Source organism: Phycodurus eques, chromosome 8, assembly GCF_024500275.1.
Source record: "Phycodurus eques isolate BA_2022a chromosome 8, UOR_Pequ_1.1, whole genome shotgun sequence".
In the NCBI taxonomy this organism is placed as follows: domain Eukaryota; kingdom Metazoa; phylum Chordata; class Actinopteri; order Syngnathiformes; family Syngnathidae; genus Phycodurus; species Phycodurus eques.
The window spans coordinates 12,236,712-12,263,188 of NC_084532.1; the positions used below are offsets into that span (position 1 = coordinate 12,236,712).

The 26,477-nt window shown below is 41.3% G+C and overlaps 1 protein-coding gene across 1 annotated transcript in view; it reads left to right on the forward strand.

Annotated features, from left to right (window-relative positions):
- Positions 1 to 24,561, forward strand: part of xxylt1 (xyloside xylosyltransferase 1) — a 26,722-nt gene extending 2,161 nt beyond the window's left edge. Inside the window, 5 exon segments of the mRNA XM_061683575.1 lie at positions 814 to 1,417; positions 6,824 to 6,971; positions 16,121 to 16,253; positions 23,498 to 23,618; positions 23,620 to 24,561. Coding sequence (XP_061539559.1) covers positions 899 to 1,417; positions 6,824 to 6,971; positions 16,121 to 16,253; positions 23,498 to 23,618; positions 23,620 to 23,895 — 1,197 coding nt within the window. The 5' untranslated portion in view covers positions 814 to 898 and the 3' untranslated portion in view covers positions 23,896 to 24,561.
- Positions 24,562 to 26,477: the final 1,916 nt, after the last annotated feature.

Below are 26,477 nucleotides of genomic sequence, written 5' to 3' on the forward strand. Positions count from 1 at the left end.
GTAACGGGAAAATGTACCGTTTCTTCTTAACATAAATACTCAAGTAAAAGTAAAAAGTATGCTTCCCTAAAACTACTCTGACAAATACAATTTATCCAGTAATTGTACAAATACAATTTATCCAGTAATTGTAGCATGTTGCTACCCACCTCTGTTTATGATGTAGATTTTAGACGATTGTATTGTACAATAAATATTTTATACCATATCTACGATATACAGTATATTTAGACCTATTTATTGATAAGGTCTACAGTAATTCATCATTTTGATCACTTTTTATGTCATGTATTCAGATTCAAACAAGTTTCAGCTTCCCATTTGAGGTTTGTAAATTGCATGATTTAGTTAAGAAAAACGAAACACAAGAAAAACAGATTTATAGCTTAAGCTCGATCACTCTACTTAAATTAGCTCAGACAAGTCTTTGCAAGCCTCTTAAATGGATCATTTTTGCCTCTTTTACCACGACCAGTTCCACCCCTGTTGCACCAATAAGAATACAAAAGGAATAGGTAAAGGTATCATTTTTCATGTTTCGCTCTATGGTTCGATACTGTCATAGTCAATAATTGGGTGTATTTATCCATTCTGTGTGGTGTTTCAAATATGATTTGTAACTCCGTTAATTATAGTTAGTGTTTTGTTAAAGACGAGTAGCATGGAATAAAAGTTTTTAATTGTGTTTTCTTAGAGAAATATTATTTGAAACATCTCATCCTATGTGTAAGTGGCATGTGTGTGAATTTTAGTTAATTTTGTTTTTAGTGTTCTCTTAACACCTGGACTGACGGGTGCATGTTTCTTTTTCAGGAACTGAATAGAAATGCCCCTGAACCAGAGTGACAAAAATCTGGTGACAGTTTTGCCTCCATTTTTCTGACATGAGCGTGCAGACATGCGCATCCTCAAACTAGCATACATAATCATGGCCAGGGTCAGTACGTTTAGATCCCTTCAGTTTGTGCTGCTCCTGGCCGCTGCCCTGGCTGTGATGGCGTTCTACTACTTCGGCTCAGAGAATCAGAACTTCTCCAGCACCACCAAGAGGATCAAACTTTCTCAGGCAAGCCACAACACCAACAGAAACGATGCAGACCTGACCGTAGACACCAGGTTTTCCCAGGTTGACTGGTCCGAGAAGGAGGAAAAGGCAGAGAGCGATAAGTTTCGATCTATAAAGAGCGGCGACAAGACAATGGACCAACGCTACAATGTTCTCATGATGTTCACTAAAGTGGACAAAAGTCGCAGCCTCCAGGACAAGTTCACGGTGGCCATATTGTCTATGGTCAAATATGCGCAGTTCTTGGAAGGAGAGGTGCTGGTGCTTCATTTTGTGAGTGATCAGGCCAGTAAAGAACTGGGAGAGAAGATGCTTCAGGAATTCCTCACAAATGCAACGTTCAAGTATGAGGTAGGCATAATAATATCTGCATTGTTTCCTGTGTGGTTTAGCGAGATAAAAAGAAAACTATCTTTGCATTAGATTGCGTTCAATTACAGTGTTGCCTTGAGATACGTTTTTAAGTCATTCTTTTACCACACTAGTAACTCAAAACACTCGTATCTCAAATAGTCTTTCCTGATTGAAATTAATGGAAATGCCATTAATCCGTTCCAGCCTCCCCACCCAAAAAACAACAAAATATGTGACAGTGTTTTTGAAGTCAATTAGCCCTCTATAATATTGTAATTAAGAAAAACAAAAGCGTCATAACAAAATGAAATATATAGGAAAATAATTTCACAGTTTGTGCTTTATGATTTAATGCTTCAATTCAATTCATGCTGCTCCTTCTGGTGTGCCCAACCTTGGCCACCAGGGGGTGTATAATATTGTCACACAGCCAAACGAAGCGAATAGGTCTTCTTTATTTGTTTACATTCACATTGTCGCTGTTCTCAGGGACTCAGGCTTCAATGATATCAGTCTTATTTTCACAGAGGATAAAGAATATATGCCTTAGTGCTGGGCGATGTATTGTGAAGCTCGATTCAATCGAGATTTTATTAAAGCTCAATATGGAAAGGGGATCATTGATTTTATTTTCTATACTTTTTGCTACTCCACGAGACTTCCGTGTGGAGATAGACCAATATGCTTTTTTCAGGGCCCATTAAGATACTGATTAATTAGGGAGTAATATTTGGAGCCGATATGTATTTGCTGTAAAAAAATCAACTAAATTTAAAAAAGGAAAATATTGGTGTCAAACTTTTAAACAATGCAAACTCCCACACTTTTGACAGGGTCATTATAATTGGTGACTTTGACATCCATCTTGGCAATGGATCGAACTCACTTGCCCTAGACTTTTTAAACATAGGCAATTGTTTTAACCTTGTGAAGGACGTCTCTGGCTTTACTTGTCACCGTGGAGACACGCTTTATATAGTCTTGACTTTGGGCATGCCACATAACACCCTAAATATCATTGAATTTGCCTAGTGACCACGATTGCCTATATTTGTATAGTCCCCCAACAATCCAGTAATAATAATAATAATAATAATAATTTCACGCATTTTACTTCATTTTTTCAAGCTAAATCTTTAATTTGTCCAATTGCCCTGCCCGTTTCACTAATATCAATGGTTTTGTTAATTGGTTTAATGATTTATGTACATCAGCTCTTGATTATTCTGCTCCTATCATTTCCAGATATGCCGTAGTTATTAACACAACTCCGTGGATCAATGAAAGTGTCAGACAGCAAATAAGGCAATGTACTGTAGGAGAGCAGAACATTGATGAAAAAACACATTCTTCAAACCAATCATTTGGAAATGAAAGCTTTACAACTTAAACTTAATCAATCTATTAAAGATTAGAGACACAAATGGCTTGATTCTTTTCAACTGATCAATACTAATAGAAATAATCCAATTGAGGATGAACATGTACAAAAATGTACGTTACAGTAAAATAAACGCGCATATTGACGAGAAATACATGTACTGTTTGTACATGTATCCACTCCAAGTAATGTTTCTCATGTTCCTATCAGAATAACATATTTTCCAAATACGCCGTTCGTAAACTCGTATGTCTGTACCGTCGTGAACCTATCTCCTTAAAAAAATTTATGACCTGTCCACAACACACCCAGAATCACAGCTCTATCAGGTCATTTTTATTTCTTATTCAGTTTATTTATCATCACAGTTGAAAAACAAGTTAATTGTGCATTGCTATTTATTTTACGTATTTAAGTATTAATTAAGTTTTGTATTACAATGTTTTAATAACGCATATTTTTTATAGTTTTTTTTCTTAATCTTGAACTATTTTGTTACCGATCTATTTTGGCACAAACTATAATTAAAAAAAAAATTCTCTCTCTCTCTCTCTCTCTACAAGCCAAGAGTTTGATGGTAGTTACTGTACTTCAATATCCCACAAGGGGGCAGTGTTGGCTCAATAACGAGTGCTGTGAGGAATCCTTAACCCAATGTGTTGTGTTGCAAGGCAAAACAAGGACACTCTCTGCCACATGTAGTGTTATCCAGTTTTCCTTTTTTGTGTCTACACGCCTCTTAACACTCAGAATTTTCCACTTTCAAGCAGCTAAAGAACACATGGTGCGTCACTCCTATCATATTCTGGCGAAAACAACTTGAAAACATCCACAATAGAATTTGTTTGACAGGTGACATTTTAGTGGTTCACTTTGTGCCGCTTGTTGGTACCAGCTAAGCCCCATTTACACGCAGCAGATGACTTTAGTTGATGAGCATCTCCTTCCGTTAGATCAGTGATTCTCAAAGTGTGGCATGAGAACCAGTAGTGGTCCACGGGTTCTCTCTAATGGTACACGAAAGAATCACTGAATTAAAAATCCAACTCAAATTTACAACATTTAAAAGAGGCAATACAATCAAACAGAATGATACTTGTAGCTATGCAGAGCCTGTTTTTTTTATCCAGTACTGTATATTTATTTACTTTTCAAGTACAGTACACTGTTTATGTACAGTTCATTTGTATTTAACTTAAGTACAATATAATAGACTTGCATTTAATCTTCATGGAAAAAAATATGTTCAAGTTTAATATGACTTTTACATGCAAGGCATTTAAATGTAATCATTATTTAAGTAGTCCTGGTTTTTGTAATGTTCAAACTTTGCATATTGTTAGTGGCTTACAATATTAAATTATATTTTTGATAAATACTTGTTAGGAATAAGACTGCTGCCTCTTTTGTAAAGCACATCTGTTTAGTTATTATGGTGGTGCTTAGAGATCCAAGTATTTTTTTGAGGTGGTACTTGGTGTGAAAAGCTTGAGAACCTCTGCTTTAGATGGCTTCCTTTTTTTCTAACCTATGTGCAGAAATGACAAGATGTAACACTGTCCCTAGAACCTCAATATCCTAAAGAAATCCGGACATAATGTATTTTTAACAGCATGTACTGTAGTTGCTTGTGAATTACTGTTATATGAACAACGAGCTGTCTCTTATATCACATTTAGTTACCCAATTGTCATTCACTGCAAAAGTCTGGTCTCTCAGAGGCAGTGAGCATTATGCTCAATAACTGTTCACATATTCTTCTCAAATACACATGTTCATTTGAAAGGTATAAACGGTTTCAACATGGATAGGAAAGGCATCTTGTTCAAGATGTTATGACAAAAATATTTTCAATTTACCCAAGATTCCAACAGTTGAGCTGGAAGTTGTTGTTGGTGGCGTACATGAGCAGGTTGAGAACGGCAAAAAAAAAAGTCAAGAAAAAGCATCCATCATCTTCAGTGAATTTGAAGTAAAATTAGCAACAACGTTGAGTTACTTGCATTTTTATTTGTTAAATTTGTAACTTGTGGCTGGAAATGGCAAAAACAACAACAAGATGAAGTTGTGTTACAGATTACTGAAAAATATTCACGATTTGCCTAGTTTCAATTTGAAAATTATTCATATCCGACCCTGATCTTCTAGGACAATTTTGAGGAAACACAATATTTTGCACATTCTAAAAGGATTACAAGTCTTCTAGCATCATCGAAATGATACACTTTTTGTGCCCAGTATGTGCAAAAGATTCTACTGCATTTTAGTGGTGGTGAATAACTATTTTTTTTTTTTTTTTTTGTTATAGATAACCTTCGTTGTCAAATAAATCAAATGCACGTTGGAACTTGTAATGTCTCCTCTCTTGCAGTCAGAATATCACCTACTTTTAACCTCAGATTGCCACAATGATGTGTCAAAGTCAAACTCCCTCATTCTTTGTTTTAACCTGAAAATACAAGACATAAATGATTATAGCAAAATGAACAGAAAACCGACCACAAAACTGTAGTATGAACCGAACTATTGATTTTGGGAACTGTTCTACCCCTTGTACAAAGACATAACGTATAATAATAATAGTTAATAATAATAATTAATAAGACCAACAACAAGAATAAAAATGCATTCGATTTATATAGTGCTTTTCAAGGAACACAAAGACATTACAATTGCACGCATTATTAATTCACTCCACAGTCACACCCGGGTGGTGGTAAGCGACCACAGCTGTCCTGGGGCATGGCTGCCATTCTGTGCCTCCGGCCCCTCTGACCACCACCAAACATCCAACCACATTAATTCATGGGCAATTTTGGTTTAAGTGTCTTGCCCAGGGACACAATGACAACGTGCACTTGGATAGGGATAAAAATATCACACATTTGTTGAAAGCCAGGAATCATGAGATGTGTATTATGTTAAAGATCTTGTACCATGGAACTCTAAAGACAATATTTTCATTATGCGTTACAGTATTTAAAGGGGAACTAAACCCAAGAATTTTGAAAGCAAGAATAGATTGCATCTGCCAGCACTGGTCAAATTACAGTACTCTGATCAATAATGGGTTTTCATGGAACAAGAATTCAACAAATGTAATGTGGCACAATGTTGGGCGAAATCATTATCAGCTGCAGACCGGAAGTGAAGTCAAAGCAGCAGTAGCGAGTTGCCAGCTAACACAGCTCCCTATTGAACCGTGTCGCTGACAGACTGCAGAGAACGATGGCTTCAGTCATTCGATCCTGTGAACTGTATACCAGTCATCAGAGGAAGCGTAGACGAGTAAAATTGTTTTACATCAGCTTCTTGCTGTGAAGGAGCCGCAAAAAGGATCCGGATCAGCTCACTGATTACATATACATGTAGATGGTGACATTTCTAATATTTTTTTATAATGTAGCTTTTGTACATTGAATGAAATTGAATATGTGTCTTGTTGTTTCTGAATATTTACTAGCTGTGTGGTTTACATAGTAAATAAAGCAGGCACGCCGACATTTTGCTGTGCTGTATTGGCTAACACCCTTCACTCTCATGAGAGTGAAAAGACCTAAACACGGCGGCTGCCATGAGCACAAAGGTAGATGCAATGTATTAAACTGGTTTTTTTTATGCACATTTAAAATAAAAAGATTTGCAACAATTCAAAAAAAAAACAGTGTTGACATCTTTGGTTTAGTTCCTAAGATGGGCCGGCTGTGTGTTGGTACAGCGGGTCGTCCACTGACCGGTTTGCGGTTTGAATCCCGGCTCTAAATGTTTGCTGTCGACACTGAACCTTAACTTGTCTCCAGGTTGGCATTTTAAACGAGAATAATAGTAATAATAATAATACCAATAAGTTCCCCGTTAAGCTGCTTTAGGAGTAGTAATTGAACAGTTTAGACATCTGCCCTGTGTACTTGGTTATTTTGTTCATTATTGTCTTTGGGTGTTGCATTCATTAAAAGGCAGAAATAACATTGTTTTTTAGATTTTACTCTAAAACCAGTTGCACTGTATTACTGTCCACTCAGGTGTTGTTCCACGACGTGGAAGCCCTCACTCACAAGCTGTTCCCAATTGTGGAGGCCTTGCAGAAGCACTTCAGCGCTGGCTCCGGGGCATATTACAGCGACGCCATCTTCTTCCTGTCTGTAGCCATGCACCACATTTTGCCAGAAAGTAAGTCAAATATCGGCGCAGAATGGATGTCCTGATCCGATCACGTGATCAGAAATCGGGACGGATCACAAGATTTTCAGCGTATCCATATTGGCGGAAAAAGATTGGCTTTTTTGTTGACAGAGCAGGCTTCACACTTCAAAATACAGCATGTATTTGTAGATCCAAGTAGCAACAGTCGAACGAGTATGTTGCTGTTGACCGACGTGTCACTTTTTTATGCCGACACACCGTACCGATTCGGCTCCGTGTGGTGAGAGAAAGAGACGAGAGGCACAAAAAGGTTTTATAATCAAGATAGTTGTCAGGCATCGTCTACCTTCAAAAATCACTGGACGGAGACAGGAAATCCATATCATCATCTGACTAGACCGTTGAATCATCTAAACGTATTTGCACTTGTTCATGCAAAGAGACACGTAGACCCTCCTTTAAAGCAGTCTATTTTGTTACTTGATGCATTCTTCAAACTTCTTCAAATCAGAAGTGGATTTACTGTAAATTGAATTAAAACCCCAAAGTCAAAAAAAACATATCTTACTGCAACATCAATCAAGCCACTATTTACTATTTGAATTAAGTATTTCAAACTAATTGTGGAAAGTTGGACACATTTGGTATTTTGGGTTATGATAGATTGCATGGCCCCAAAATTGGTCATTTTCTACTTAAAACAGTGAGCTAGTGCATTTGGGGCATTATCATTTAATTAAAAAGCAAAATAGTCCGATTGCTGTGTAGGGGGAAAATGTGTTACAGCTCTCTTCCAAGCAATCCCGTTTGTGTAAAACACGTAATAGTTGCTGTATCACATAGCGTTCGTGAAATAGATCTTCATCATGGGGCAACTGTTTGTCGCCACAGTTGACACAAAACATGGACTGATACTGCAGGTCGCACACACAAAGGTAAAGTGATGTCCACACAGAGACAAGTGCATTGTTGGACCCTTGCGAATGACACCCTGAATGGCCAAGGAAATATGTCATTATGCATCAGTCAGACTTTGTATCCTGTTGAAAACAAAATGGTTGTTCACCGGGGAGAACATAATGCTGTGAATCACATGTGTGGATTCCAGAGAATGTGAGGGTGTTGATCATTTCAAGTAGGTGATAACAAGGCACGGCCGTGCATATTTTCTGGCTTGTGACTCCGAAAGGTAACAGTGCAACACAACTGTGAGACATAATCCACTTCACGCGGAACTTCAATCATGTCACCTAACCCGGAAAACGGGTTAGCGGACTTAATCTGTGCGCAGCCAAACTACGATAGTTACGGGGTGATGACATGGTGGTTTGAACCCGAAATTTCTAAAATATTCATTATACCGCTGCTGTCTTCTGACAAAAGTTAAATACGTGTATATCATTTATTGATACATAAAGTTGAAATCAGATTGATACATAAAGTTGAAATTAGATGTTTACATACACTATATACAAACCTTCCCTCCCTCAGAGAGATCCCTCATGCTTTCAAAGCTCTCTGCGGACTGTAGACCTGTAAGATGTTATGACAAAAATGTCAGGAAAGGTCTGCTAGAACTTCTGAACATTATTTGGGGTCAATCAGAGGCACTGTAAATGGTGGCAGGTGTTTGGTGACTCTTTCTTTTAACATGAGTTTGAATATGATTGGTTAATTCTCAACACAGTCGCATCCCCAGCTATAAGAAGGTGTGCACATTTGCACAAGTACATTATCTAGTTATTTATTTTTCTTTCCCCTCGTGAAAAAAATAGTTTTGTGTTTTTCATTGAGTTGTACAGGTTAAAGGTCATTAAACGTGAAAATATCACAAAGACCTAGCATTTAAACAGGGTTGTGTAGAGTTTTTATATTCACTGTAACTGCAGTCCATTTTTGGCCACACACACACAACATAAGCAAGTAACTGTTCTTAGGCACCACTCAGACTGATAGTCTTAGACCACAGCAGCTGAAATAAGCAAAAGCTTTTGTACAAAGTATTAAATAAATACTAGTTGGCGTGTTCAATACTTTTTCCCTGTGTCATTTCCCGTTATTACACAGAGCTTCATTTCTGAGCTTATTTGTTTCACTTTCTTTGTACTGTAAGTATGGCTTACTAGGGTATGGTGAAATTTTCATGTCAATATCAGCTTTGGAAATATATTTAGTGAGAAAAATGGTGACGTGTTAAATACTTATTTCAGCCGCTATATCTCTGCATGTATTCCAGTAAAAACAATAATAAAAAGTATTTCCCCACTTCTGGTTTGATTAAAATCTACCTCCACACAGTCTTGAAAAGAAGATATCCTCCCAAGCAACTGTAACGCCTAACTGTAAAGTTATTTTAGTAAATCAGATGCCAGAAGAAAGTAATTTCTGGAAAAATCAAATGTTTTAGCAATGGCAAGTCGAGGAAAATTAATCTTATGTAAGGATTCAAGAAGTGGAATTGATTAACTGCAATTGAATAATTAAGCTGTTTCCAAAAATGTTGACTATTTAATTATAGATTTCATTTGATTATAATGTCATATAATGAAGACAAAAACTAAGCTTTGGAAAAATCATTATAAAAGTATCATTTGTGTCCAAGAATAACACTGGAGAACACAATTTACGTTGCGTTAGGTTCGACAGATGTTTTTAACTAATTTTTGGGTGCGGAATCCGAAACTCAGTTTTACTCTATTACATCAAGTTTTTGAACTACAGGATCCCCGTTTTAAAAACGGCAACAAAAAACAGCATAAAATGAAATCGAACTTACAACGGTATGCCCATGTTTACAAGGTTGAGAGAAAAGCCAGCACAAATCCTCTTAATTCCTACTATATTACCTTTCTGTATGCAGATATTGATAGTACTGACCTATTGGGAGCTGCACACACCTCTCACCACACTGTCTCAATTATGACTGCACAAACAAGTTGCCACGTAGCTGTAGATGAGTCCAATCGTAATCAGCCGGCAAGTCTTACTACAGCTAATTAGTGGAATTTTGCATATCTGGAGGGTAAACTTGACATGCTCCAAAGAAAACTGACTGCAATTTTGGAATCAGCATGCCAATTTTAGTTTTTAATCAGCATAAAAATCTAACTCAACGGAAATGTTTTTTTTTTGTTTTTTTTTTCCCCCAGTGTAATTGATGTGAAAAGTATCCTTGATGCGTCATAAATGCAAATACGGACATAATAAGTATTTGAAGTGATTTCATGTGATGTGTTTCTGGAAAATTGTGTCCATTCAGTATTGGCAAAAACAGAAAACAATGACCCTCAGTAAATAGGCTTTAAGTGCTCACATCAGGGGGGATATTAGGGCCTAATGAGATTGACCCAAATTCTTCCTGAAAAAAGTGTGCTTAGATAACAGTGTGCCTTTTGTTTGTAGCCGAATGTAGGTGTTGTTACATGGTGCTATCTCCTCTGACCAGAGGCTTGAGCTCGCTCTGAGCTTCTATAATGAAATTATTCGTCCAATAAACCATCAACGTTCCCACAACAAGCAGCACAACACAAGAAAAGCAAAGACTTTAGTCATGTCAATTCTATTTTGTCCCATACTAGTCTCAAATACTGAACTGAATTTTTGAAACAAATGTCATATAGTATATAGTTTATTATCAAAAAGAAGTAGGAAATGATTGATTGGTTTAGTTGAAGAAAAATGAAGAAAACAAATCCAGTTTTCTTCTGACTTTTTTTAGACACACCATATGTTCTATAATTACCAGCAGACTCAGTCTGTACCGTTTACAAAATATCTGTGATTTATGTTTGATAGTTCCTAATATTCAATCAAGGCAACAACAAAAGTCCAAGTTACAATGCAGTTTAGGGCATGGCTATATGACTCTGTTTATAATGAAAGCTGTGTTATTGTAGCTGACAGCAGCAGTGGATAAGATGCAGATTCAACTGGGTGGGTGCCAGGCCAACTAGTAGTTGTTTTCAGGTTTGTGTGACCGTGGATCATTGCATTTGTGCTCTGTTTTTATGTAGACATACCACTTACTGTATGTCACATAATGCTAATAAAAACAAAATACAGCTTAGCCCTTCTTTCACCCCAACCGTTGTGCCAAGTCCAACATTTAAGATCAGAGCTACCTCAACACATTGTCGTCACAATTAAATACCCACTTTCTGTATAGTTCCACTCATAGTAGTTAGGCTGGGTTAGTGCAAGCCAACAGAGTTAATCACTCGTCAGAGCCTCTCTCTGTTGAAGTAGTACATAATGGCATTGTGGTGTGGAGCTAGCTTCCATTTTTGAAGAGCATAGAAAACAGGATGGCTCTTTTTCAGTCACTTGCTTCTGCATTCGAGGTGTCAGAAAATAAATATATATTTCAAATTCAGTGACAGCAGTGACACCAGGAGTCTGTGGCGTGGTATTCAGATCATTACGGACTACAAACCCTCACCACAGACGTGCGACAGCTCCACCTCCCTGCTAAATGAGCTAAATGACTTCTTTGCTCGCTTTGAGGCACACAACTGCACCCCTGCACACAAGACTCCACCCCCTCCTGGTGACCAGGTGCTGACACTGACCCGGGACAGCGTGAAAAGCTCTCTCAACAGGATCAAAACACGAAAAGCCCTGGGCCCAGATAATATACCTGGTCGTGTTCTGAGGGACTGTGCAGCAGAACTCACAGATGTCTTCACGGTCATCTTTAACACCTCCTTGAGTCTGGGTTTTGTTCCTACCTGCTTCAAAGCCACCACCATCGTCCCGGTCCCAAAGAAGTCGTCTCACTCCTGCCTCAATGACTACCGTCCGGTAGCACTCACTCCCGTCCTGATGAAGTGGTTCCAGCGGCTCATAATGCACCAGATCAAGTCCCGCCCCCCCCCCCCCCCCCCCCCGCCCCCCCTCCTTGGACCTCTTCCAGTTTGGATATCGGTCCAACCGGTCAACCGATGACGCCATCTCCACCACCCTCCAATCTCCCCTCACACACCTGGACTCTAAGGACTCATATCTCAGAATGCTGTTTATAGACTTCAGCTCACCGTTCAATACCATCATCCCTCAACAACTGCTTCACAAACTGGACCAGCTGGGGCTCAACAATTCAATGTGCAACTGGCTGCTGGATTTTCTGACAGGGAGACCGCAACGGGGACGAGACAGACCACAGAAGTGAGGTGAGCCGCCTGGCCGGGTAGTGCACATACAACAATCTCTTGCTAAATCTGGAGAAAACCAAGGAGATTGTTGTGGACTTCACGAGAGCGCACTCCCAGCATGCTCCCCTGAACATCAATGGTGCTGCAGTGCAGAGGGTGCGCAGTACCAAGTTCCTGGGAGTGCACATCACCCAGGACCTCTCCTGGAGCAGCAACACCTCATCACTGGCCAAGAAAGCTCACCAGCGTCTCTACGTCCTGCGCAAGCTGAGAAGAACCAGAGCCCCGACCCCCATCATTTGCTCGTTCTACAGAGGGACCATAGAGAGCATTCTGACCAACTGCATCACTGTATGGTACGGAACCTGCCCCGCATCCTGCTGCAAGACTCTCCACCGCATAGTGAGGGCAGCTGAGAAGATCATCGGAACCTCTCTTCCCTCCTGCAGGACATTTACAGCGCCCGCCTCACCCGCAAAGCCATCCGCATAGCGGGGAATGCCACCTGTCCATCACACAGCCTCTTCAGTCTGCTGCCATCAGGGAGGAGACTGTGGCGTCAGGACTAGCCGACTCAAAGACCGTTTTATTCATCAGACTGTCAGGATTCCGAACTCTCTGCCCGCTCTGCCCCCTCTACCTCGTCTGTCCCCTGCCCACCTGAACTCTGACAAACACGCACGTGCACACACACTCACACACACACACACACACACACACACACACACACACACACATCAGACTCAGGGTTGCACCAGCCACTTTAGCAGCATTTTGTCATCTAATTTCCATCCATCCATCCATTTTCTACAGCTTATCCGAGGTCAGGTCGTGGGGACAGTAGCTTTAGCAGGGACGCCCAGACTTTCCTCTCCCCAGCCACTTCTTCCAGCTCTTCCGGTGGGATCCCGAGGCGTTCCCAGGCCAGCCGAAAGACGTAGTTTCTCCAGCGTGTCCTTGGTCGTCCCCGGGGTCTCCTCCCGGTGGGACGTGCCCGGAACACCTCACCAGGGAGGCGTCTGGGAGGCATCCAAATCAGATGGCCGAGCCACCTCATCTGGCTCCTCTCCATGAGGAGGAGCAGCGGCTCGACTCTGAGATCCTCCCGGATGACCGAGCTTCTCACCCTATCTCTAAGGAAGAGCCCGGACATCCTGCGAAGGAAACTCATTTCGGCCGCTTGTATCCAGGATCTTCTTCTTTCGGTCACGACCCACAGCTCGTGACCATAGGTGAGGGTGGGATCATAGATAAACCGGTAAATTGAGAGCTTCGCCTTTCAGCTTAGCTCCTTCTTTACCACAACGGACCGATACAAAGTCTGCATCACTGCAGACGCTGCACCGATCCGCCTGTCGATCTCCCGTTCCATTCTTCCCTCACTCGTGAACAAGACCCTAAGAACTCCTCCACTTCAGGCAGGATCTCATCCCTGACCTGGAGAGGACACGCCACCCTTTTCCGACTGAGGACAACGGTCTCAGATTTGGAGATGCTGATTCTCATCCCAGCCGCTTGACACTGGGCTGTGAACTGCTCCAGTGAGAGTTGGCGATCACGGCTTGATGAAGTCAACAGAAGCACATCATCTGCAAAAAGCACAGATGCATTACTGAGGCCACCAAACCGGACCCCTTCTACGCCTTAGCTGCGCCGTGAAATTCTGTCCATAAAAGTTATGAACAGAATCTGTGACAAAGGGCAGCCTTGGCGGAGTCCAACCCTCACCGGAAACAAGTCCGACTTACTGCCGGATATGCGGACCAAACTCTGACTCCGGTCGTACAGGGACCGAACAGCCCGTATCAGGGGGTTCGGTACCCCATACTCCCAAAGCACCCCCCACAGGACCCCCCGAGGGACACGGTCGAACGCCTTCTCCAAGTCCACAAAACACATGTAGACTGGTTGGGCGAACTCCCATGCACCCTCGAGGACCCTGCCGAGGGTGTAGAGCTGGTCCACTGTTCCACGGCCAGGACGAAAACCACACTGCTCCTCCTGAATCTGAGATTCCACTTCTCGACAGACCCTCCTCTCCAGCACCCCTGAATAGACTGAATTGCTTCAGCGACCACCAAAGCTGCATTCCACTTGGCCAGCCAGTACCCATCAGCTGCCTCAGGAATCCCACAGTCCAAAAAGGCCCGATAGGACTCTTTCAGCTTGACGGCATCCCTCACCGTTGGTGTCCACCAACGGGTTCGGGGATTGGCGCCACGACAGGCACCGACCACCTTACGGCCACAGCTCCGGTCGGCCGCCTCTCGAGAGGAGTGGGACCAGAGCCCAAGCTGTGTGTGGAGGCGAGTCCGACTCTAGCCGGAACTTCTCAACCTCACACACCAGCTCGGGCTCCTTCCCTGGCAGAGAGGTGACATTCCACGTCCCTAGAGCCAAGTTCTGTAGCCGGGGATCGGATCGCCAAGGTCCCTGCCTTCGGCCACCGCCCAGGTCACACTGCACTGCCCGGCCCGGCCCCATGGGTGAAGGCCGGGACCCACCTCCAGGCCTTGCTCTAGAGGGGGGACCCGCTGACCCGCGTCCGGGCAAGGGAAACCTAGAGCCATTTGTTTCTTTCTTCATATGGGGTTTTGGAGCCGTGCTTTGTCTGCTCCCTCACCTAGGACCTGTTTGCCATGTGTGACCCTACCAGGGGCGTGAAGCCCCAGACAACTTAGCTCATATAGGAAAATTGACAATTAAAGCACCTTGAACCTTAAACCAAATGTTCCCCTTCTGAGTAATCTCCCTAGCGTTCTCCTCCCCCTTTCCCAGCGTTCTCTGCCATGGCCTCATGCACTCCTGGAAAGATTCTTCTGGGAACCTCCATAGCTCTTTCCTCCCTTATTGATGTCATCCATGTCTTCAAACCGGGTACCCTTGGTGACTCCCTTTAGCTGGGGAAAGAGAAAGCCAGGTTGGGTGAGTAAGGAGGGAGGTTGCTCCAGCACAACAATGTTTTTCTCGGCCAAGAACGATCGGATCTTTAGGGCGTTGTGAGCATGAATGTCATGATGAAGAAGCCACGAGTTGTCCTGCCACAACTTTCAGCTCTTCTCGTGCACTGAACGAAGCAAATGCCGCAGGATCTCTTTGTAGACATGCTAATGTGGACTCGTCGGACCACAGAACACTTTTCCACTTTGCATCAGTCCATCTTAGACAGTCCATCTTGATATCCTTTACACATTGATGTCGGTTTTTGATGCAGTGCCGCCTGAGGGATTGAAGATCACGGGCATTCAATGTTAGTTTTCGGCCTTTTCTGACTATTATCTCGCGCACTTGTTTACAAAGAGGTGAACCTCGCCCCATCTTTGCTTGTGAATGACTGAGCAATTCAGGGAAACTCCTTTTATACCGAATCATGGCACCCACCTGTTCCCAATTGGCCTGTTCACCTGTTCTTTTTTGCCACCTGTCCCAGCTTTTTTGGAACGTTTTGCAGCCATAAAATTCTAAGTTAATGATTATTTTCTAAAAACAATAAAGTTCATCAGTTTGAACATTAAATATCTTGTCTTTGTAGTGTATTCAATTAAATATAGGTTGAACATGATTTGCGAATCATTGTATTCTGTTTTTATTTATGTTTAACACAACATTCCAACTTCATTGTAATTGGAGTTGTACAATAATTATGGTTTGTCTATGACAACATGACTATTTCCCATTATTTCATTAACCATGCCAACTCAAAAATCATGGGAAGTTGAAACAATGACCAGATAAAACTTGACTGACGACAAATTGAATACAATTTTATTCACAAACAAGCTATTGTGTTCATCATTCAGCACCTCTATGCTAGAAGCTGGACAATGCGCACTTTGAGGTTTTTGTAATGTACAGTACATATGCTTCCGTGACCTTTTATTTATTTGAACATTTTTATGGCAGACTGTTTTGTGTAACATCTTTAACTCACCCACAAAGACTCTTATTTCCTGAATGAATTGCTTGTGTGTTTATACAGCTGCTCAGAAGTCATACAGATTCTGATTACTTTTTTCCTTCTTTCAGATTTGACGCGCATTGTGCAGCTTGACCTTGATCTGAAGTACAGGACCAACATCAGGGATCTCTTCAAGGAATTTGAACGCTTCCCACCAGGAGCAGTGCTAGGCATAGTCAGGGAGATGCAGCCAGTGTACAGGTATTTCTTCGCACAATATCACCTTTTACAGATGACGCTTTGTCAAGAAATGTGCTTGAAATTATGTTTATTCAGTACCAGTTTTTGAATGATCTTACTTTCAAACATTAGAGGTAGGGCTGCACAATATGGCCCAAAACCAATATCTCCATGTTTTGGCTATATCGCAATACACGATGTACATCTCGATATTCTGATTTGTCCTGTAAATCACTATATAAATGTTTAAACCTTTGACTCATAAAATGACACCAGTGTAATGACTCATGAAGACACTACAGTTAGATTGGGACATGAAAATGAAATATTCTCAGTTTTAAGCTGATAGAAAAACATGCATCCATGCAGGAGTTTTCTGGATGGGCAGGGGAGTGTGCTGCTTACTGTGTGAGGCGCACCAGCAGAGAGTGAAAGAAAAAAACATTACGCTCTGAGGATTTGCACTCGATGGTCGCAATATAGTAATTTTATACGTCTGGCCAAGGTTACAAAAACAATTCTGCTGCACTTAAGGTTCACAGTGGCATCCATAATGCTTAAATGGAAGACGTTTGGGACGACCAGAACGCCTCCTAGAGCTGGCCATCTGGCCAAACTGAGCAATCGGGGGAGAAGAGCCTTGGTGAGAGAGATAAAGAAGAACCCAAAGATCACTGTGGCTGACCTCCAGAGATGCAGTCAGGAAATGGGAGAAAGATCTAGAAAGCCCTCCACCAGTCGGGGCTTTATGGCAGAGTGGCCCAACGGAGGCCTCTCCTCAGTGCAAGGCACATGAAAGCCCGCATGGAGTTTGCGAAAAAAAAACACCTGAAGAACTCCAAGATGGCTGAGAAATAAGATTCTCTGGTCTAATGAGACCAAGAGAGAACATTTTGACCTTAATTCTAAGCGGTATGTGGAGAAAACCAGGCACTGCTCATCACCTGTCCAATACAGTCCCAACAGAGAAGCATGGTGGTGGCAGCATCATGCTGAGGGAGTGTTTTTCAGATGCAGGGCCAGGACGACTGTTCCTCAGATGTTTGCTCATGAATGCCCACTGTATTTCTTGCTGAGGTGTTAGTGGCGTAATGCTGGCCTGCTCTTTTATTCTCTGGAGATTACTGAGAAGTTGGCACAGAGACGCTTCTAATCAGCAAAGGCTTTGTTGCCGTGCTGTGGTTCACGTGTCCCCTGTCTCTTTGTTCCCTTTTTGAGGGGAAATTAACAGTCTGCTCTCTCTTCTAAACTGACAATTCCCAGCCACATATGGATTACGATTTTTCCATGTTGGCTGGACTGTTGATGTTAAAAAAAGCGTCCATCTACAGTATTTATACGTTTTTTATTTTTAGTTGCATTTCTATTAATGGAAATGTGCTTCCTCCTGCTAGCATGTAGGCTTAAATACTGACTAATGACTAACTGACTGCAAAAGTCATCAGTCATCAAGACTCTGGTGCATTTAGTTGAACAAGAGTTTTTTTAATTTCTACGTTCTTGACATTTGCATTTTTGCTGTTTTTTACCCAACCAGAAACTTTTCAAGACATCGTTAAAATACTAGCATGTGCTCGTTTGCATTTTAAATTCCAAGCTCTTTGTTCCTTTCCTCTTTTCCCCGCTCCGGTCCACCTTACGAACGTAACTCAATCATTACATCACATTTTTTCCTCCCAACCACGCTGAGCATCAAAGTGGACATCACTGTGAGCGTGTGTGTGTGTGTGTGTGTGTGTGTGTGTGTGTGTGTGTGTGTGTGTGTGTGTGTGTGTGTGAGTGAGTTGGTATTTGCGAAGCATGGTACGACTATGTGAAGTGAGGTCAGCTGGGAAGTTATTGCAGCTGCTTACTGGAACAAACGCTAAGCCTGGTTGTTTCCTCCACGTTTTAATCATCGTTGTTCAAGAAACAATGGACTATTTAATTTTGGTCTCAAGGTGTTTGAAGAAGAACAGTTTTTATATATAGGGCAAAATATCTGTTGACGATCAAGCGTCAAAGTTAAAAATGGGGACAGTTTTTGGCATAGATGTGCATCTGTAGCAGTTAGCTGAAACATCTGCCATCCTGTTGTGACCAGACACCATAGATTTAACAGAAAAACAGCACACTCACAAAGAGCAAATACTGGGTCAGTATCTATGTGGCCCAGGTTTGATAACCAAGTCTCATAAGGACAGCCTTACCACTGCCAGTAAAGTTTCTGAAAGAAATTAAAAAGTGTCAACAGCAGTACGTAATTCACATCACTGAGGATATTACTTTTCTGTCTGCCTTCTACCCACATAGACAGTCATACAAAATGCATTGTATAAGCCAACTTGATAAAGGATTTACTTTGAATATAAGCACTATGTAGAGAAAAAGTCTCTAATTAATGATTCTGGCTTAATAAAGGCTAAACCTGGCATGGTGCCCGAGTGTTTAGCACAGCTGCCTCAAAGTTCTGAGGTTGGGGGTTGGAGTAGCATCAGGGTGTACCCCGCCTCCTGCCCGATGAGAGCTGGGATAGGCTCCAGCACACCTGCGACCCTAGTGAGGAGAAGCGGCTCAGCAAATGGATGGATGGATTTTGTCTTGGCTTTCCATGCCTTTTTGCACCTCCCTTTCTTCATGTGTTCAATACTTTTTCCCTGCGTCACATTTTTAGACAACTTTATTTATGAGCTTATTTGTTCTCCTTTCTTTGTATTGATGGATTAATTAGGTTGTTCCCAACATCTGGTGAAATCTTCATGTCAATAGCACCTTTGAAAGTATATTTACTGAGAAAAATGGTGACGTGTTAAATACTTATTTCAGCCGTTGTATGTGGCAAATCTACATGAATAATAAATACAGAGTATGCAGAAACTGTACCTGTAAAGTGAATGTGAATAGCAGCAAGAATTGGGAACAGTATTGTATTTTGCAAAACCTATACACATACAGTAATTACATTATAAGCAGCTGAGAATGAAAAACACCAAGTAGTTGATAATTAAATTAACACTGGCAATACTGTCAGCAAAGGATTGACTCCTATACTTAAAATGAAAAAACAAACAGAATCCTCTGAATGTGTATGAAAGCAACATGACTAGGCACCAATCGTACTATACCTGGAACAACAGGATTACACATTATAGCTTCTTTCCTAAATAAATACTGGCATTCACTTTAAGTTTGAGAAATAAATGTCATGTACATTATACTCTTTACATGTGTATTTAGTTCACTGCTTAACACACAGCAGACAAGAGCATTGAGTCTGTACTGGCAAGTCATAGTGTGCATCCTCTCCTCGGGAGAACTTTCCTGTTTTGAACAGTCAGCTCCCACTCCTATTGGGTGCTAATGGACAGAGTATTATTCAGGACAATGCTTCCTCTCCTATTCAGGCCACATCCTGCAACTGAGAAGTTCAATATTAGAAGTGGGGGGGGGGGAGAGCTTCATGTCCTTACACTCCAGCTACTTGTGTCATGGATACAAGTTACAAACACAACACAATGAATTACTTTACGAGACCATTTGCTAATTTACCATAAAACGTAGCCAACTGAGCACACTGATATATAAACTGGACCCACTAAATTGAAATAAACTGAACATTGCCTGTTTTAACGCTGCACATCTTACACGTCCAGTGGTGCCTTGAGATGTGAGTTGAATTTGTTCCCGTGACCAAGCTCGTAAGTCAAAACACTCAAATATTTTTTCCCCACTGAAATGAAGGGAAATGCTATTACTATAATATGTTTCAGCCTTCCCCAAAACCCTACAAAAGGTTTTTTGGTTTGTTTGTTTGTTTGTTTGTTTTTGATCAGGAAAAAACACTACAATATTATACTACATATGGCATTAACATTATTTAGGCGGCACGGTGGGGACTGGTTAGCACATCCGCCTCACAGTTCTGATGACCTGGGTTCAAATCCGGCCTCGCTTGTGTGGAGTTTGCATGTTGGTGAAAGCGTGTGTTTTCTCCGGGCACTCCGGTTTCCTCCCACATCCCAAATACATGCACGGTAGGTTAATTGAAGACCCTTAATTGCCCATAGGTATGAACGTGAATGCGAATGGTTGTTTGTTTATATTTGCCCTGCGATTGGCTGGTGACCAGTTCAGGGTGTGCCCCACCTCCTGCCCGCAGTTAGCTGGGATAGGCTCCAGCATACCCGTGACCCTAGTGTAGATAAGAGGTGTAGAAAAAGGATGGATGGATTAACATTATTTAATAGAATGTAAAGAATTAAAACAATTGTGCATCATTATTAATTAATTGTGACTCCTTTTGGTGTGCACGACTTGGACACCGAGAAGACAGGATAATACAGTTATGCAGACACAAAAAAATAGTTTCCAAACTAATGTAAGTGACTGTAAGCTGGAGTGATATTAGATGTTGTTTTTCACAGAGTTTGTCTACATGTGTTGATGTACCGTTTGTGTTCAAATATCAATTGCTTAAAGGGCTATAACACCGTCACAATCGATGCTATCAGTTAGCTATGGGATTTTGCATTTTGTGTTAAGATTAATTTTATGGAAGGCAAAGGGTCTATGGTTTTACATGTGTAATTCTCTTTGTTGTATGTTAAGTTTGATACTCAACTTAAACTGAGAGTGGCATTATACAGCTTGAAGCATCTTTTTTAAAGGTTTTCCATCGGCCGAACTGGTACTACGACTGCTGCTTGCCACCACATAGCGCGCGTATCTCAAACTTTTGCACGCAAGTAAAAGCGGTTCTCGGTGAGTCGTATCTCACGGCACATGCACACGTTCGCCTGACAGTGGCAGTAGGCACGGGTATAGTTGTAAGCAAGTAATACATACATATATTCATCAGGTGCTCTGGCTCCAACATCCCATTTTATTTTAATTGAAGATTTGTCCAAAGGTGTGAATGGTTGACTCTTTCTATGTTCCCTACGATTGACGTGTGATGATTTGCCTATCGTCAGCTGGGTTAGATCCATCTCACCCAAGACCTTATTTAAGATAAGTAGTAGAAAATGGATGGATGTAAGAAAACGCTGTGATAATGTTTACTGACTGAGCCTACTTTGAATGTGTAGCAGCGCACGTACACTCAGTGGAACACTACTCTGCAGGGACTTAAACAGTGGACAAGCTACAGCTGCTTGGATGTAGGTCATGAATAGCATCAAGGGATGACTCAAACAAAATCCATTTTCCACTTGTGCTTTCACGGTACACACATTGTGAGTGAATCTTGTATAACAAGCATCATGCTTCATCCTCTGACACTGTCTCACACGGTTCATTCTGCAGCAAGAGGGCAGGCATAGGAGAGTCCTTTGTAAACGGAGTCAATGTTTCTGCAAGTTAAGTGTCATTCCAGGCGTTCCGATTGTTTTTACAGAAGAGATGACCAACAGAACCACATAAAAAATATATTTGGATACACTGGATTTTAGTAATTCATATTATACTTATCCAATCTAGACATTAACAAAGTCATGTTTTCATGTCATTTTTCACTTCTACTGTGTCTCAATAAGGGAACCAAATTATTACAAACATCTCACAGTATGATGGAGTACATTCCTCCACCTCTATCACAGTGTCAGTCAAAATCAAAAATCAAAAAAATCACTCAATAACTTTGCATTCCTTGCAGCTGTGTCTGACTGAATTAACAACATATTTTTAAAAAAGGTCCGTCTTACAACCTTACATGTCACGGGTGCTCGCCTTGCGTTTCACTATGAAATGCTACCAGACTTTTGCCATTTTCTGCCTTTTCCTCTTGCATTTTTCTTATCAATTCACCTTTGCTCTTCCCGCGTCAGCAACCAAGCTTCATTTCACTTCTGCTTTTTTGATGATGACGTAATCGCGTTGTCACATCCGTGCGTCCGTCGGGCACAGCAAACAATCTGCGATTTACTGTTTTACTTTTCAATGTGTTTTATGAGGCGAAAATGCTAATTTTGCCTTGTAATTAGCGAAGCGAGACCAATAATTCGAGCCTTGCATTATTTGGACGTGTGGGTTATTGTGTTAGCGCTGTTGCTCCACTAATGTAGCGTCCGAGACGGTAAACACCACAACAGTCTCCCTTCTATGATGTCATCCTTGTGCCTCATTCTCCAGGCATGACTAATCAATTGACGCTCAATTAAACTTACAAGAATGCAACAGCTGAAATAACCATGCATTTGTTGGTCATGCCAGAGAGTGGGGCGCAGCAATTACGTTCTAAAGAGGTGACTGTTGTTTCGCTTTTCCCTTGTGAGCTGAGTTCAATAAACAGAGTCTGTGCAACGTGTTACCAGTCACCCTTGATGCCCTACACCTCAGGACGCTACATTAACATTTTATGAACAATGAATGAAGGTTAATGTAACTACAGTAGTGCTCCTACTTTTCTGGACATTGGCACATTTATAATACGGCACTGCTACAGGAGCATGGATGTAAATATACATTACAATGTACGCAACAACGATGTACATCCCTTGAAATCCCTTGTCCTACCACATTTTTTCAATGAAATCTTTATTATTAATATTTTACTCTGAGCGGCACGGTGGCCGACTGGTTAGAGCGTCAGCCTCACAGTTCTGAGGACCCGGGTTCAATCCCCGTCCCCGCCTGTCTGGAGTTTGCATGTTCTCCCCGTGCCTGCGTGGGTTTTCTCCGGGCACTCCGGTTTCCTCCCACATCCCATAAACATGCATTAATTGGAGACTCTAAATTGCCCGTAGGCATGACTGTGAGTGTGATTGGTTGTCTGTTTGTATGTGCCCTGCGATTGGCTGGCAACCAGTTCAGGGTGTACCCCGCCTCCTGCCCGATGACAGCTGGGATAGGCTCCAAAACGCCCGCAACCCTAGTGAGGATGAGCGGCTCAGAAAATGGATAGATGGATTTTACTTGGATATTGCTGTTTTTATTGTTTTTTTTATTTAATTGTTTTTAATTATTCCATGTAAAATGTTTTGCAAATAAATAAATAAATATGAGAGAAAATTCCCATTAATGTCATGTAATTTTAAGGACAAATACTGTATTGGGATATTAAATTACCTATATTGGTATATACATTTTGGTCCATAACACACAGCACAACTGTGCTGTGGGAAAATGGATATCGATTACCGTAGCATTTTACACTTTTCCTTGAACTCTTCCGTTGGGCTCTTCTTCACAACTTTTGTTAACAGAAAAATTGAAGACAAAGGGAACAGAACTGTTGCGTTATCAGCCCATTGATGAATTGTCAGCTGACATCTCCTCTTCACACACAGACACACTTTCTGGCAGTACCGTAAGGAAAACCCTCAAACCAGAGTGGGTGACCCTCCGCCCGAGGGTCTCCCCGGCTTCAACAGTGGTGTGATGTTACTGGACCTCGCCGCAATGAGGGACCTCTGCTCTCTATAACCAACTGCTGGAAACAAGAAATGTGACCAAGCTAGCCAACAAGTACAGCATCAGAGGCAACCTCGGGGACCAGGACTTCTACACAATGATCAGCATGGAGCACCCAGAACTGTTTTACTCCCTGGCCTGTGGTTGGAACCGACAACTGTGTACCTGGTGGAGGGACCACGGCTACGGAGATGTTTTTCAGTTGTATTATCGGTGTGATGGACCCATCTATATCTATCACGGGAACTGTAACAGCCCCATACCAAATGATTAATGACAGGTACTGGAAATGCAGTGTTTTTCAACATAATTTGACTCTCCCATGTATAGCTTACAAAAATACCAGCGTCTTTGCTGGTCAACAGGCTACTAAGATCTGCTAACTTGCACCACTGTCACTGTAGACTATACATGAAAACTCTGCTTCAAATCGCGTCTGTTATTGGTTGTGTGTTTTACACATTTTTGTTCATGTGTGAGTACCCAGCTACCACCCTATTGCTATGGTTACCAAGTCCCCGACTGGCAACTATTATCCTTTCACCGTGTGTATGCGTCAATTACTGTTTGTATGTTTTACTCATGTTTAATATATTGTTGTTGTTAGCTTTTTTTCCCCAGTATTGTCTTGAGACACTTCAACTGTCTAACCTATTTTTTGTAGGATCATGACCAAAAAAACAAAACACTGACCCGACTTTTGAGCTGTCGGTCTGATTCAGATAAATGTCAGCACTCGATATTCATCTCTTATATGTCTGAGGTTCTGCATTAAGATAATCACACTACCCAACACTGTTGAACAGAAACATTATTTCAAATCTGTATGTTTCCCATGAATTGACCCTTAGCTGTATTATTTTTAAGTTCTTTTTAAAATAGCTCTGTTGTGAACTCTTGATTGCACTTTACAATAATTAAAATTCATGCTGAAACATGACACTTTTTTTAAGTCCTGTCGAGCTTCATAGTTATTCAGAATGGAGGACAAATGTGCCCGTTTACGCCGGAACAATTTTTCCGTGGAACAAGGGGAGTTTGAAATTCTCCATTTGTGGTTGTTTATATCGTGATATTTTGGGGAAATTCAACCAGGCGGAACAAGGTTTGTGAGGGGACAGACGGACAGTGCAAACAGAGAACCGAACAGAAATGGGAGGGGGAAAAAAACATAGCATAATAACATGGTATATGACTATTATAACGTTACATAGGAGTCGTGTTCTTATCTTGAAGGAAAGGTACACCCTGTGAGGAAGGGATGTGACAACTAATAGGATGGGTGGGAGAGGACAGGACAGTATAGGACATTACAAGGGTAGAGAGTTAGTGTTTCTGGTGTGTGGTGGGAGTAGCTATGCAGTGCCTAAACACTATAGTGACTTAGGCCTGCCGCACATTGCGCAATGCTATATACAGTATATACAGTCCCCTCCGAAAGTATTGGAATGACAAGGTCAATTCCTTTGTTAGGTTGTCTGCTGAAGACATTTGGGTTTCAGATCAAAAGATGCATATGAGACAAAAGTTCAGAATCCCAGCTTTTATTTCATGGTATTTACATCTAGATGTGTTAAACAACTCAGGACAGAAAACCTTTTGTTTGAAGCCACCCACTTCTCAACTGAGCAAAGGTATTGGAACAGACAATCAAGTAAAAATAAAAAAAAATCCAATTAAATATCTTTCGCCTGGTCCGTCATGTTTTATTTAAAGAATCTTACAAATTCTGCCCTGGTAATCAAACATATGAGCACCACAGTGTGTTCTCTCATTTACAAAATAAAAGTAGGGCTGCCCATTTCAAAATAAGAGCAAGTAAATAAAAAGAGAAAGTTATACGTGTTCAAATAAAGTGCTTAACTTCAGAAAAATAAAAAAAGAATGTGAGTGCAAATTGTTGGTTTTTTTTTGTATGTGCCCTGCGATTGGCTGGCAACCAATTCAGGGTGTACCCCGCCTCCTGCCCGACGATAGCTGGGATAGGCTCCAGCACGCCTGCGAGCCTACTGAGGAGAAGCAGCTCAGAAAATGGATGGATGGATGGAAATCTTAACAACTGAACCGTTTAAGAGGTTATGTTTGTTCAAAAACTTTGTTTTGTTTCATCATGGCGTTTGTCCGTCTTTAACTCAACTTCCACGCAGCGTTTCTTTCACTCTCCCTTGGCATGTTTGTCCTTGTCTCTGTCTGGGCTGCACACAAGTCAGTGAGTACCGCCTGAGATCTGATTTGATTGGCTGAAGGGGCTTACTGAACTCGCATGTGATTTGTCAGTACAGTTCAGCACTACCATAAAGCCTGTAATGATGCGCCGCTTTAAAAAGAAGAGCCTTGTATGTCTTGAATCATAAACTTTCTTTTTTTGGAGATGTTGTGGGACTGTATGGAACTGATTGTGGGTCCGGACCGTGGTACACGAGTTAGTGACCTACTTTTCTACATTAAGATAGTCACACTACCGGATACTCTTAAAAAGAAAAATATTTTCAAATCAATGCGTTTTTACTTGGGTTGACCCTGCAGCTGATCAATATAGCTCAATCCTTTTTTTAAATGTTTTTGGTGAATTCTTGAGTGCACATATGAACAATAAGGCCCCATCCGTATGGAGTCATATTCAATCTTTAAAGAATAATTTTGCTGTGTGGTGATTTTTTAACCAATTTTCCCTTTACTTTCTGTTTGCGGATTTGAAAAGATGCCTGATGAAACTTAACAAAAGTCATATCATCATAGTTACCTCAAATCATTGACTATACTGTGCTGTCACTGTCTACACACCCCTGTTCAAATACCAGGTTTTTGTGGGGGGAAAAAAATTGTAAAAAAAATGAGACCAAGAGAAATCACTTC